The sequence below is a fragment of the Vipera berus genome (assembly GCF_964194415.1).
Source record: "Vipera berus genome assembly, chromosome: 17".
NCBI classification, from domain to species: Eukaryota; Metazoa; Chordata; class Lepidosauria; order Squamata; family Viperidae; genus Vipera; species Vipera berus.
Genome location: NC_138220.1, coordinates 672,126 through 685,666, shown reverse-complemented (window position 1 = coordinate 685,666; position 13,541 = coordinate 672,126). Strand labels below are relative to the sequence as shown.

The window sequence follows — 13,541 nt, the reverse complement described above, 5'->3', positions numbered from 1 at the left end:
TTGCAACAGTCGTTAAGTGTGAAAAATGGTCATAAATCACATTTTTCAGTGCTGTTGTAATTTCGGTCACTAAACGAACTGTCGTAAGTCGAGGGCCACCTGTATATCCTGTCTCTCTTCTTTGATTTTTTTTCCTGAAGCTCCTTTGATGCAGATGGGATTTTGCTCTGTGATTAAAACATTTCTTTTTAACAATATTTTTTTAAAAAATGTTTCTTTGGCTTTTCTTGAAAGCAACATGTAGTCCTCGATTTACGACCAAAATTTCTGTGGCTAAGTTCTACTGTGGTTATGTATGAGGGTTGTAAAGGGGGGTGGACTGGATGATCTTTGAGGGCCCTTGCAAATCTGGGATCCTAGCAGGGTTTGGCTTTGAGTTTGGACAAGAAACCCATTTGGGTCATATCCTCCATCTGGTAGGGAAGAAAAGTATCCAAAGTTCAAATTAACCAGGTTTAATTACTGCACAATCCGAGAATAGTTGTGTGGGTGAACCAAACCACCATGGATAAGCGGGCTTGCTTATCTTAGCCTTATATCCCAGGGTGTTTCTTAGAGCAAGCCATCTAGATCTTGGCTTGTTTCTGCACAAACCATCGTTGAATAGACCCCCCCAATAGATCTGCAATCCAATTTGTCCTCAAGAAACCGTAACATTTTAATATCAAGCCTGAGCAGAAGTAGATCAGTTTTCATGTGTGATGAACAATCAGGTAGATTGCGCTGAGAAGCAGAGGTATTTTTTTGGGGGGGGATTCAGGGCTATGAAGGTGTCCAAAGAAAAAGAAAAAATATTTCCAAGCTAATTTTATTTTATAAATTGGCGATGGGTGTACAAACTACCCTTGAGTTGGAGCTCTGCACTGCTGTGACCACTATATGGCACTGCGACCCCCAAAATTGTCAGATGTGTCTCTGCCTAGTTGCTTGCCTTCCTTCAGGGTGACAGTCAACATTTAGAGCTGTGTCTTTCAACCTTGGCATCTTTAAGATGGGTGGATTTCAACTCCCAGAATCCCCCAGCTAGGCATATGTTTATTTTCCCACTCCCTAGAGCAGAGAGATTGCAGGCGTACAATAGGGATAGACATCAAAAGGCATGTATGATCATCAGGGAATACTGGGACTTGAAATCCACATATTTTACAGTCACCAAAGTTAACAAAGTCTGCACTCAATGAAAAGTTTGAATTAAAATTACCCCCAAGAAAACGAGTGACAGAGGCTTTTCTTTTTAATTTTTAATTTAACTTTTTACAGGAAGAAATTCTCAAGAGGTCCAAAAACTTAAAAAAGAGAGAAAGAGAGCAGGCTACAAACAGTTTGGGAACAAAAAACCGCTGTGAAGAAAACTTGTTCTGGTTGAAGACAAAATCCGCAGGGACGTGTTCTAGAAATATATATATATACATGGTATATTGCACCCCCAGAAAAACTGTTTAGGGAGAACGGGGTTATATCGAAGATGGAGCAAACACCCACTTAGATATCAGACAGGAAAAACGGGGTACAAAGTATCACCCTAAAAGTTGGAGGTCGCAGAAAAAAAATTAAAATACTTCCAAAAGTTCAGAAATGTCACAAATCCCGTTTCTCAGCTATGGCATTTGGAAAAAATAAACATATTGCCTTATGTCCCCAAAAAGAGTTAAAAAGATACAGTACAACAAAGGGTTCAACAGCCCCCCCCAATATCCCACCCTCCTCCTCTGTAAAAGAAGTCCAAAACCTCTGGCTGGTTGGATGACCTCTGGGAAACCCTTTTAAAAAGGCACGATATTATTTTTTTTGCAGGGGGGTGTGAGATTTGAGATGGAGGGCATGGAAGCCATCGGTGTGGAGGGCAGCTGCCATGAAAGTTTTGAAAAATTAATTTTTAACTTCTTGTTTTCTTTTGTTTTTAAAGCCAAGAACAACAGCACAATTTCTCTAAATTTGGGACGGACGGGATACCCACTTTAAGGTAAAAATGTGTTTTTGGAATAGAAAAAAAAATTCTTATTGCCGTCATTTACATTTTTTGTTTTGTAAATTCCCACTGTCTGCATTCGCCGATTGCTTCGTAGAATCCCATTGGGAAACTCAGCTTGCTTTTGGGGTGTCCGAGCCCAGGAACCAAAAAAATATTGTTTTGGTTTTACCATGTGTAAACTGGCTTTTTGGGGTCTTCCCAAGGGCACCTCAACCTCAGCACAATTTGTTTTTAAAATTGGATTGCTTCTTGTCCAAAATAGCAAAATGTCCCTGAAGAGTTGACGAGGGCACTTGTTGTGAATTGCACGGTTAAATTTCCAGAAAAGTTGTGTGCTCCCAACCAGAGAGAGAGGAAGTAAGAGGGGCACACGGGGTCACTGCACCCCCTTTTTCCGAGTGTGCAAAAGAATATGCAAAAGAATATGCAGTTGAAATGGGGAATGAAGAATTAGAGCACTGTTTTTCAATCTCGGCCTCTTTAAGATGGGTGGACTTCGACTCCCATAATTCTAAGCGGTGCAGACTTCAACCCCCAGAATTCTAAGCGGTGCAGACTTCGACTCCCATAATTCTAAGCGATGCGGACTTCAACTTCCATAATTCTAAGCGGTGCACACTTCAATTCCCAGAATTCTAAGATGTGCAAACTTCAATTCCCAGAATTGTAAGTGGTGTGAAATTCTGGAAGTTGTAGTCCATTTGTCTTAAAGCGGCCGAGATAGAAAAATACTGGTGTAGAATAGCAACACATGGACTGTGATGTCCCTGCTTTGGTAGATGGGCCCTTTTATCATGCATCTTCAAGGCATTCCTTGTTTTTTTCCCCCCACTGCCCATGATTTCTTCATTTGAACCCGCCACCCTGTCTTTTGTTTCTTCTACCAAAGCATACAAAATGAATTTACTGTCTGTATAATATACTAGATAGTATACTATGCAGGTATACTTATGACCACAATTTGAGTCTAAAATTTCTGTGGCTGAAAGACTTACTGAGTTTTGCTACATTTTACAACCCTTCTTGTCACCATGGCTAAGTGAATCACTTTCATCCTTAGGATAATTTTTCTTCGGACCAAAAATGGACATTTGGGGGCAGGTGGCCCCTTAATTCAGGACAGCATAAAAATGAAATTAAAAGGCATAGGTCTCGTACAATGTTGGCAACTGTTGCTCCCTTTCTCTCCAGGCGCTAATTTTCTCCCCATCCCGTTTATTTTCAATCAAAAAACATGCAAATACCTACCTGGATTTGGACAGAAAAGTCCATCCCTTGGCCTGCGCTGAACTGACCAGATGTGAAACATCTGGGGTGGGGGTGGGGTTTTCTGCATGCCCCAGTGCGGGAACCCTTGAGAAGAAAGGGGCAGGGCGGGCGCAAGACCGGGAAGAACACTGCCGCGACACAGGAGGAAAAGTGGATTTTGTGTCCCCCTATTGGCAAGGAGCCTTAACAGCCCCCTAAAAAGTTCCCCCCAAAGCTGGATCAGCTGTGATCCATGCATTCTTCCCACACACACCTCATTACAGGGCAGCAACCCCACTGGTTATGGGTCAGGGTAACCCCTCTTGCAGGGTCTGCACTGTTTCTTGTATTGCTGCAAAGGGAAAGCTGCCATTTTTAGCACAACCTTTCTCCTCCTCGCCCATTTCTGCATCTTGTAGAGCAGCCTCAGGAGGTTATGGGGCTGTGGCTCTGCGCAGGATGTGGGGCGAGGTTTGGCACTGAACAGAAGGTAGGAGGCTGAGATTTGCTGCTTAGGGGGAACGAACCCAAAGGGATGTTTCCTGGATCAAACTTCTCTCCCGTTGTCTTATGATAGGAGAGGAACCCTTAGTCTTGTTTGCAAACAATCACACTTTGTCTCACTCCCTACATCAACGCTATTTCAGAATAATAGACCACATGCATGCGACACTATTCTGGAATAACAGACCACATGCATGCAACATTATTCCAGAATAATGGACCACATGTGTGTGACACTATTCCGGAATAACAGACATATGCTACACAATTCCACAATATGAGACCAAATGCATGCACCGCTAGTCTGGAATAACGGATCACACGCATGCGACGCTATTCCGGAATAATGGATGACATACAAGCAACAATATTCTGGAATAACGGACCACGTGCACATGAGGCTATTCTGGAATAACAGACCACATGCGATGCAATTCTGGAATGACGGACTACACGCGGGTCTCACCCACCACCTCACTGCTTGAAAGTGGGAATCTCTTGGAATGTAGAACAAGGACTGGGAAATTTGGGGCGTGTTCTTTAAAGGGAACATCGGCTCTCCCTTTTTGGCAACAGCTCCCTCCGAAGGCTGTGCGGGCTCCGAGACAGAAGGGTCGGTGTCCAAAGACATGCACAACGAATAGCTACCTAAAAAGTTCTTTGAGAGGATGTGAGATGATTAGAAAAACGAACCACACCAAAAGGTCAGACTAGCTGTGTGGGTTCTTGAAGTAAAAAAGGAAGAGAGGAGAACGTACCCCGAGCTGAGATATAACCCGTCTGGATTTGAAGTGCTTTTCTTACAAGGCTGCTCTCGGAAGCGTCCTGCTCAACGTCTCCCACCTGCTTTTTATGACCAGGACGAGAGACGAGATAATGGTTCTTTGGTGCTTTGTCCAGTTCCTGTTACCAAATCCAGACCGCAACCAGGAGGGAATCCTGTCGCGCGAGAGACAAATCTGGAAGCTGCATGGGACAACTCACCCTGGCCAACTCGCCACGGGACAATTCAACAAATATAAAAGTTAACTTCGAAGGAACCGTGGCCAATAATAATAAAGAAAGTCAATCCAGAAGTAAAATGGTTAGAATAATGTAGACGGAAACGTAGTCACCGATAATAAAAGTAATTGAACGAAATGATTAATACACCCTTGAATTGTCCTGCGGTGAGTTGGCCACAGCGAGTTGTCCTGCAACAACTTGGCCACAACTGGTCGCCCCGTGGTGAGATGGTTGTGGCGAATTGTCCTAGACCCTCTGGAAGATCCTCGTACGAAATGATTCCTGCTAATCCGGTGTTTATGAGGCTGAGCTGATTGAATCCGAGTGGAATGTGACGTATCCGGAGGAGGCCGAAGGTGAACTCAAGAAACTGCTTGTGCTCCCTTTGCTTCCGTTTTTCCGAAGATCGTCTTGGCCTCTCCAGGAAGGACTCAGACCTGTCCGGAAACATTCCGTCTTGGAGCAACTCCTGACCATCGGACAACCCTCCGTGCCGGGACTCTCGCAAAATTCCACGTGAATCTGTTCGTGGCAAGGGAGGTCCAAGCTCCCTTTGGGAAAGAGGATCTGAGCGTCCTGCTGGGCTGGGAGAGGGACTGGCACCAACAGGGAACTTCCTCGTCCCTGGACTGAGATGCTTCGCAGAACTTGGGGTTCTCGTTCGAAAGTGGTCAAGGGGAAGTCTCGGAGAACCGCAGCGGTCGAACAGCGCGGGAAGGCATCTGGCAAGAGAGAGACAGAGGCCGAGCGCACCGGTGGTCTCCTTGGGGTAGTAAGGGGGCTGGGGCCATCCATGAAATCCATCACGTTCTCTTTGCTAAAGCACTTGTACCCTCCTGCCCGGTGGACGTCTTCGCATGAGAACGGCTTGAGGGATAACGTGCTCTCCGCGGACTTCCTGCGCTTTCGGTGCGGGCGCCGTTCTTCTTGGTAGGAAAGGACGCTGCTCCTCCGCCGGTTGTATCGAGGCTGAGGGAGGAGCAGGCTCGCCAGTTCCGCAGTGATGTCCTCCCCCGCCACCCAGTGCTGAAAGTAGGCCGAAATCTGGCTGGTGGTCCAAATCTCAATTTCGTCGTGCGAGAAACGCCGAGTCGGAGGAACCTGCAGAGCAGCAGAGGACGGGAAGATCGCTCCATTTAACCTTTGTAAAATTTAAAAAGCTTTTATGGAAGCTTTGTGGAAATTGGGAAAAAAAATACAAACTAGGAAAAAAAAACAGGGAAGAAGGACCTAATGGCTAAAAACACACAACAGAAATGAGAAAGTCAAACCTTGGCGGCGTCCTCTTACCCTTGTCAAGCCCAACCAAACCTGCTCACCTGGAGATACTGCATTTTGTCCTCCGGGACAGGCTTCGTGGCGTAGACCTGTGGAATCCCCCTCTCCAGCGCTGACAGATCGTAGTTGGCGATCTGGTCCACTGTGAGGACGTCCCTGGAGATGCTGTCCGGGTAGAGTTGTGAGCACATTGCATCTGTGGGAATCGGCCGCTCCAAACTCGTCTCTTTGGTCCCAGGTAGACAGGGAGGACAGGAGATATAAACGGGAGATTCAGTGAGTCTTTGCCATATCTTCCCGGTTCTCACTACAAGAACTTTGCAAGTCTGAAAGTAGAATTCTTCCGCCATCTCTTTTTCCCCACCCATTATGCAGCCATACGGAGGCGTATCTGAGGTACGCCACCTGGACTCGAGGTACACCACCACATCCAGCATGCTCACCTTCCCCACTGTCATCGTTGGACATGATGGCCACACACTTCTCCCAGACCGAGCGGACATCGGCCCGGTAGCGGTCGCAGGCCCACAGGAACAGTGGGAGGAGAAGGGACTGGGCCACGGAGCACCAGACGACGCAAAGCACCATCCAGTCGTAGGCCACATCCGACTTCAGGCTGGCAAAACTCACCACCTGGAAAGGAGAGAAGCGGCACCATGGGAAGCAAATCAATTCTAATAAATAAGACAGGCTGAAATTGTGTGTAAATGATCAATTCTTATTTCCTTTCTCCCTCCTTCCCTTCCCCTTCTATTTCCTTCCTTCCATTATTTCTATAAACACTTCAAGGTGGTAAATATAACTAGTACTCCTCTTCTACACACAACAACAGCCTGCCAGGTGGGCTGGGCTGAGAGAGTAACCGGCCCAAGGACATCCAGCAGGCTTGGATTCCTCAATCAACTGCATTTGAATCAATTCTAATCAATAAGGAAGCTATAAGTTATCTACCTACCTACCTACCTACCTACCTACCTACCTACCTACCTACCTATCTATCATCGGTCCATCTCTCTCCATCTCTATCATCTGTGTCTTGCCAGTGTTTTCCTGCAATCTCTCTGCTTGGGGCACAAATACCCCCCCACCCCCACCCCACGTTAGACTGCTGTCAGCATCCACCCCCCTCCTGCTTCTGCCGCCCGTTTTACCAAGACAGGGAATCCCATCAGGAAATCGTAGAGGAACACAATGCCGGCGATCAAGTAGGTGATCTGCAAGGAGGTCTTGACGGGCTCTGATCCGTCGATGGAGGAGCGGCGCTTGCCCTGGGCATCCTCCACCACGATGGTGGGCACGTTGAACTTGTTCTTGTCCAGGTTCTTGCCCGCTTGGAGGGAGAAAGTCTGGAAGAGGGCAATGGCCACGCAGACCACCCCCATCGCCACGCTGCCGCTGATGAGCAGCAGGAAGCAGACCCCGAAGCCCAGGCCGATCTCCGTGACAATGAAGCGGCAGTCGCTGGCGTAGAACCTCTCGGTGGTGTCGTGCCAGCCCACGGCGGGCAGCGTGGAGAGGATGAAGGAGACCATCCAGATACCCATCACCGTGTGGACCGCCTGCTTCTTGGTATTGCTTAATCTGCAGCAACGGAAAAGACCCCCCCCCCAAAAAAAATTATCCTTGTCACTCAAACCGGAATCTCCAAGCTCAGATGGACGAGCAGATGTATTGACAGATGGACGGAGGGAGGGACAAACGAATGAACTGGGCGTGGCTAGTCTAGCGAAGGGAAGGACCAGGGGGGACATGATAGCCATTTTCCGATATTTGAGGGGCTGCCCCAAAGAAGAGGAGGGGGTCAGCCTATTTCCCAAAGCACCTGAAGGCCAGACAAGGAATAACAGATCAAGGAGAAATTCAGCCTAGAAATAAGGAGAAAAGTTTTCAAGAAGAGACCGGACAATCCCTTGTCAGGAATAGTATAGTAGGGTCTCCTGCCTTGAGCAGGGGGTCAGACCAGGAGACTTACAAAGTCTAACTCTTATTCTGTATTCTGGATGGATGGACAGATAGATGAACAAAATGAATAGAGGGACAGATGGATGGAGGAATAGATGAACGGACGGATGGATAAATGGATGGAACAATGGACAGATGAACGGGTGCATGAGTGAACATACAGATCATGGACCAATGGATGGACAGATGATGGACTGAAGGCCAGATGGAACCATCAGAGAGATTTATCGACTTAATTCCTTAGCTCAGGACCTCACAGGGCCCTACTCATTCAGCCTCTCTCCCCTGACGTCCCCCCCATACGGCCCTGCCTGCCCCCCACCCCGGGATCCTACCTGTAGTTCACGGGCCAGCGTACCATCCACATCCGGTGGTAGGAGAGTGAGGTGACAGAGAAGCAGGTGGCCAGCGTCAAGGTGTAGAAGGTGGAGACAAAGACTTTGCAGAGTCCCTCGTTCCACTCGTAGTCCGAGTGCTGCTGGCGCAGCTGGATGACCGAGTACATGGTGATGGGGATGGCGATGTTCAGGATGTGGGTGCCCGCCAGGGTGCAGAGCAGGAACTCCAGCGGCTTCCACTTCTTCTGCTTGGCGCCGACGCTCAGGATGCCCCAGGAGTTGGCCAGCACCGCCAGGCCAGAGCACACCAGCCAGGCCACCGCATGGTTGTGCAGGCTGCGTTCGTGGCTCATGATGGAGGGTGAGGTGGGCGCCCAGCCGGGGAGGCCAGGCGAGGATGGCGAACAAGGAAGAAGATGGGCAGGGGAGGCATCCTACCGGAGAGGCCACGCCATCAGGGGTGGGTCCGAGGAGGGGGCGCCCCCCACCTGCGCACTGACAAGCCAGAGTTGACAGGCATCGTGTGGTGGTCCATATTTCTGGAAGAGAAGAGCAGTTAAATTTAATTTAATTTTTAATTTAATTTTATATTTATTGCAATTTGTTTTATTTTATTTTATTATTCTATTCCGTTCCATTCTGTTCTGTTCTCTATTCCTATATTCTATTCTATTCTATTCACTAAATTTGTTAAAAACCTGGACAATCCAAGAAGCTTTGAGTTTTCCTTGTCCCTGCTCCCTGCTTGCATGTTGTGAGCTTCAAGCTGCAAATCCACCTTTTTGCTCACCCTTTCCAAACACCCAGCTCATTTTATTTTTTATTTATTAAATTCCTATTCATTAAGAATTTGTTGTTTCTGCATTTTTGCCTTGCCTTCATCGCTGGGGAAAAAAAAGAAATCTCGTCCAACCTCAGAAGAAATATTTCTTGCCTGCCCGATTTAATGTTGAATCTGCCACGTTTCCAGCAGCTCTAGCTGAGGCTAAATGAAAATATTGTTCTTTCCTTTTTTTTAAAATAAAAGCTGTGCATTTCCCAAAAACAGGGGTAAAAAAAATCAGCCTGGAATATTCCTTGATTGGCTGGGTTAGGCTGTAGCTTGAACCAAAACAACAAAGCAAATTCTCCAAGGAATTTGCAGAGAGAAACTGCCAGAAATAGAAGCTGTTGTCCTCCTCAAATATCCCATTTCTTTCTCTTCATTTGGCAGAAGAAAACCTTCTTAGGCTTTTTAAAATGTCCCCCCCCCCCGTTTTTCATGCAGATAGTCCTCAATTTACGACCATAGCGGGGGGGGGGAAGTAAGCAATGCGGCCATTAAATGATTCACTGCTGATTTTTCAAACTTTTCTCCTGGGGTTGTAAAGTGAATCAATATGGTCGTTAAAGGAAATGACACAGTCGTTCCCCTCCTTGGCTTGTCACCCCACCCCTGTGGGATGGTCGCCAATGGCGATTACGTGACCCTGGGACGCTGCAACCGTCGTAAATTCGCACCAGTTGCCAAGCGTCCTAATTTTGATGCTGTCTGTGACTGCCGTGACGCTACGTCATAAGCACGAGGACTGGTTCCGGGCCCGTTTTTTTTCAGTGACGAGAATTTTAAGAACAATCTTAGGGAATGCAATACAATCCTAGGTTTACAACCATTCGTTTAACACAGCCCTGAAAAAAGTGATTTGCTGGTGGGGAAAAATAATGACATTTTTGAAAAGTCAATTTGGAAAGCAAAGACAAGGAAAAACATCTCAGCCTTCCAATTTGTTCTCATCAGCATCTTTCATTTTATTTTATTTTTTTTTCCTTTTTAATCAGCTTTCAATCCTTAAACAAATATCAGTTTCGGCCTTAACCGTGGCTCTTTAAACAAAAAACAAAAACACTAAACTAGAACAAACCAGAGCATTAGCACATCCTGGCCTTTGTTTTTAATCCCAGTTTCCTGAACAAGCCATAATTACTTTGTTGGGTTGACCTGCTGAAAACCCACCATAAATTAAAAGCCAGGCGACCCTGTCCGAGGATTTATTTCCAAATAGATAAAAGCAGCAGTACGTTTAACTTCCATTTGGATTAAATTTTAATTTGCGTTTTGTATAATTAATAGCATTATGCGCTGTGCTGCATTTACTGGTATGGGGTCTGTGCCAGGATGTAATCCCTGGTTTGGGAATAATGGCCTATAAGGAAGCAGCCAGCCCCCAGTTCAAATCCTCTCCCTAAATCTCTCTCTCTCATCTCTTTTTATCTTTCCTCTTGCTCTCCATCTCTCTATTCATCTATCATCTCTTATCCCTATCATCTGTCTTTCTCCTCTTTCTCTCCATATCTATCACTTCTCTCTCTCGTTGTATCTCTCTCTCTATTCCATCTATCATCTCTCTGTCTAGTCTATTTGTCTGTCTATATTTATCCTCTCTTCATCTCTCTCTATCCCTATCTTTCCTCTCTCTCATCTGTCTTATCCTCTCTCTCCATCTCTCTATTTCTACCCCCTTCTCTCTCTCTCTCTCTCTCTCTCTCTCTCTCTCTCTCTCTCTCTCTCTCTCTCTCTCTCTCTCTCTCTCTCTCTCTCTCTCTCTCTCTCTCTCTCTCTCTCTCTCTCTCTCGGATGGCAGCCTTGTAGAGCATCAGCCTCAAAAGCCGGCAGCTTCACCAGCGTGGGGAGAAAAAGTGCCAAAAAAATACAACGGAAGTCGGTTTAAGATTTAATTGGGAGCGACAACTAAGCAAGCTCTGTTTTTTCGGTCCGCACAGCCATTTTAAGCCACGGGTGAAGGTCTTCCTCATGGTTTATTAGCCCAGCTGGGTAAAAACAGCGGGAATGAAATTGCTCCGATGTGGGCGGGTTACGCTGGAGGAAGAGCTGCCCATTGCCAGCTGGGAAAATAAATAACTTTTAAAAAAAAGGACTGCGTTTTTTACTATAAGTACGACAATACAGAGAGTCCTCGACTTATGATCACAATTGAGGCTGGAATTTGCGTTGCTAAGCAAGGCAGTTGTTTTGCCCCATTTTACGACCTTTCTTGTCACACGTTAAGTGAATCACGGAATCCGGCTTCCCCCCATTGACTTTGATGGTCAGAAGGTCACAAAAGCGGCTCTTAAAATACCTGTGTTTGGAAAAAAAAGAATGCTTGAGGACTAGTCTCCTTTTTAATAAAAGAACTGCTTCGGTTCATCGCACAAGCCCTGCAAAGCTGTGCTGCCATGGGCCCTCTCTCGTTGCCAAGGGGGTTCACACAACACACTCGCCTCCAAGTCCTGCTTAAACCACACAAAAGCTCACGGCAGGGGTTGGACTAGATGACCTCTGGGAATCTGCTTCGAATTCCCGCACTGGGCTATAAACGCTGAATACATCCAGAATAAACCGCGCCGTGACATAATCTTCACTGAACACACACGCTGAGTCACAAAGGACTCATTTCAGCCCACACCAGCCCGTTGTGAGGACCGGCCCATGAAAAAACACAACACACTGTGGAATTCACACTTCGATCGCAACTCCAAGCTTGGAAGCGTGTCGCAAATATTTGCGACGGGAAGACGGTCGGTTTCTTTAAGACTCGGCGCAGCAAAAAAAGTGTGAATAAAGCCATTTTTAATTTTTGCACAATTTCTCTTTATCTAGGCCAGCCTCTCCTGGAGCCTGGCTGCAAATTTAGGGTGCTGCAGTTCAAACAACCTGGGAGAAGACGGGATTGAGCCCCCAAAACTCTGAGGGCGATGGATGGCTAGGAAAGATGAGGGATACAGGTGGTCCTCGACTTACGACCACTGAGCCCCAAAATGCTGTTGCTTAAACCAGATAGTTGTTCAGTTTTGCCCCGTTTAACGACCTTTCTTACCGAATCTGGCTTCCCTCTTGGCTTTGCTTATTGGAAGGTCACAAAAGGGGATCACGCGACATCACCCCCCCCGGGGCGCTGTGACCGTCATAAATAGGAGTCAGTTGCCAAGTGTCCGAATTTTGATCCTGTGACCACAGTGCAGGAAGTGCCCAGCCTCCGACGCAGCTAAAACAGGGATGGTGGGAGGGAAAAATTGGGGTCTCCGAGCCTCCAAAATAATCCAGGTTCGGTTAGTGGGATGCGGGGGGGGGGGTGGTGGTGTCTCTTTATCCATATTGAGGGCATTGGACGTTAAAAGGGAGAAATGTTAAAAGCTGGGTTGGTTTGAGATGGGGGGACCCCCTGAAAGGGTCTCAGGGACTCCTAGGGGGTCCCCCAAACCTCGCACCGAGTCCTTTCAGAGAATCAGATTAAATTAGGCTGGCATTTTCCAAAGCACTTTGCTAAATGGCCCCCGCCCACTTGCCTGGATTAAACCACCAGCTGTTGCAATGCCCCCACACCCGAAGCGCTACTCCGGATCCCATACGCCACCTCCCCCCCCAGCATCCCTCGCCCGCCCCCCCGCCGTGTCCCCCCAAATGCAAGCGGCCCCCATTGGGGCAGACACTCCCAAAGCGATCCGGCGGAGATGCGTAGGGGCGGGGAGAGGGACTTCAAAGGGGGCGGGATGCCCCCCTTCTGCAGGGGAGGGGGCCGCCTCGTCCACACCCCCTTCCGTGGAGCGGAGGCGACCCCCCCCCAGCCCCGATCCAAAGCTTTATGTAAGAGAATCCGCAGCGGAATTTGACCCCTCCGCGCCCCTCTCTCGGTTGCAGTCACGAAATCAGGGCAAGTCCCGGGGGAGGGCACCAGCCTCGCCCCCCCCTTGCAGGAGAGGGGACGGGGCGGCGGCCGAGTGCCTTTGGGGGGGTGGCGGGGGGGGCAAACTTGAGCGGGGCCCGCCAGGGAGCCTGGAGGAAGCGCTTCCTTTGCAACCCTCGGGGGCGCCTGGCGGGGAGATGACGCGGGGGGATCCCCGGCGGGAGGGAGGGAAGGATCTCCGCGGAGGCGCCCGCGGGCACTCACCTGCGCGAAGGTGAGCCGGCTCCCTCCGGCGCCCCGCCGGCTCCGGCGCCGCCGCCTGCGCTCCCGCTGGCCTGGCCGGGGCTGGGCGGCTGCGGGGCGGGCCGGCGCATGCTTGCGGCTCGGCTGCCCTCCCCCGCAGGACGGGGGGCCCTGGGGGAGGCGCCCGGGAGACCCTCCGCCCGCCCGAGGGAGGCTCGGCTCCGCCCTTCCCTCCCTGCTCCGGGGGAGGGGAGGGCGCGGGTGGCCCCGCCCCGCTCGACGAAGGGGCGGGGGGGGGGAGATTCGGCCGCTGCTGCAGGCGCCCCG

The 13,541-nt window shown here is 48.8% G+C and overlaps 1 protein-coding gene across 1 annotated transcript; it reads right to left on the bottom strand.

Moving 5' to 3' along the window:
• Positions 1-4,835: 4,835 nt before the first annotated feature.
• GPR153 (G protein-coupled receptor 153) lies at positions 4,836-12,404 on the bottom strand. Its single transcript, XM_081341293.1, has 6 exons — positions 12,165-12,404; positions 8,305-11,426; positions 7,159-7,588; positions 6,451-6,640; positions 6,049-6,233; positions 4,836-5,830 (listed from the first exon to the last, which is right to left on the bottom strand). Exons 2-6 carry the CDS (start codon positions 8,658-8,660, stop codon positions 5,027-5,029), a joined length of 1,965 nt encoding a protein of 654 aa, XP_081197419.1. The 5' UTR covers positions 8,661-11,426; positions 12,165-12,404; the 3' UTR covers positions 4,836-5,026.
• Between the last annotated feature and the right edge of the window lie 1,137 nt (positions 12,405-13,541).

Bases quoted from the DNA above. Each gene is read 5' to 3' on its own strand.
- GPR153 (XM_081341293.1), bottom strand. From the start codon at position 8,660: ATGAGCCACGAACGCAGCCTGCACAACCATGCGGTGGCCTGGCTGGTG. The intron at 6,641-7,158 runs GTAAAACGGGCG...TCTCCTTTCCAG, and splicing joins TGATGGGATTCCCTGTCTTG to GTGGTGAGTTTTGCCAGCCT. The intron at 6,234-6,450 runs GTGAGCATGCTG...CTGGGACCAAAG, and splicing joins CAACGATGACAGTGGGGAAG to AGACGAGTTTGGAGCGGCCG.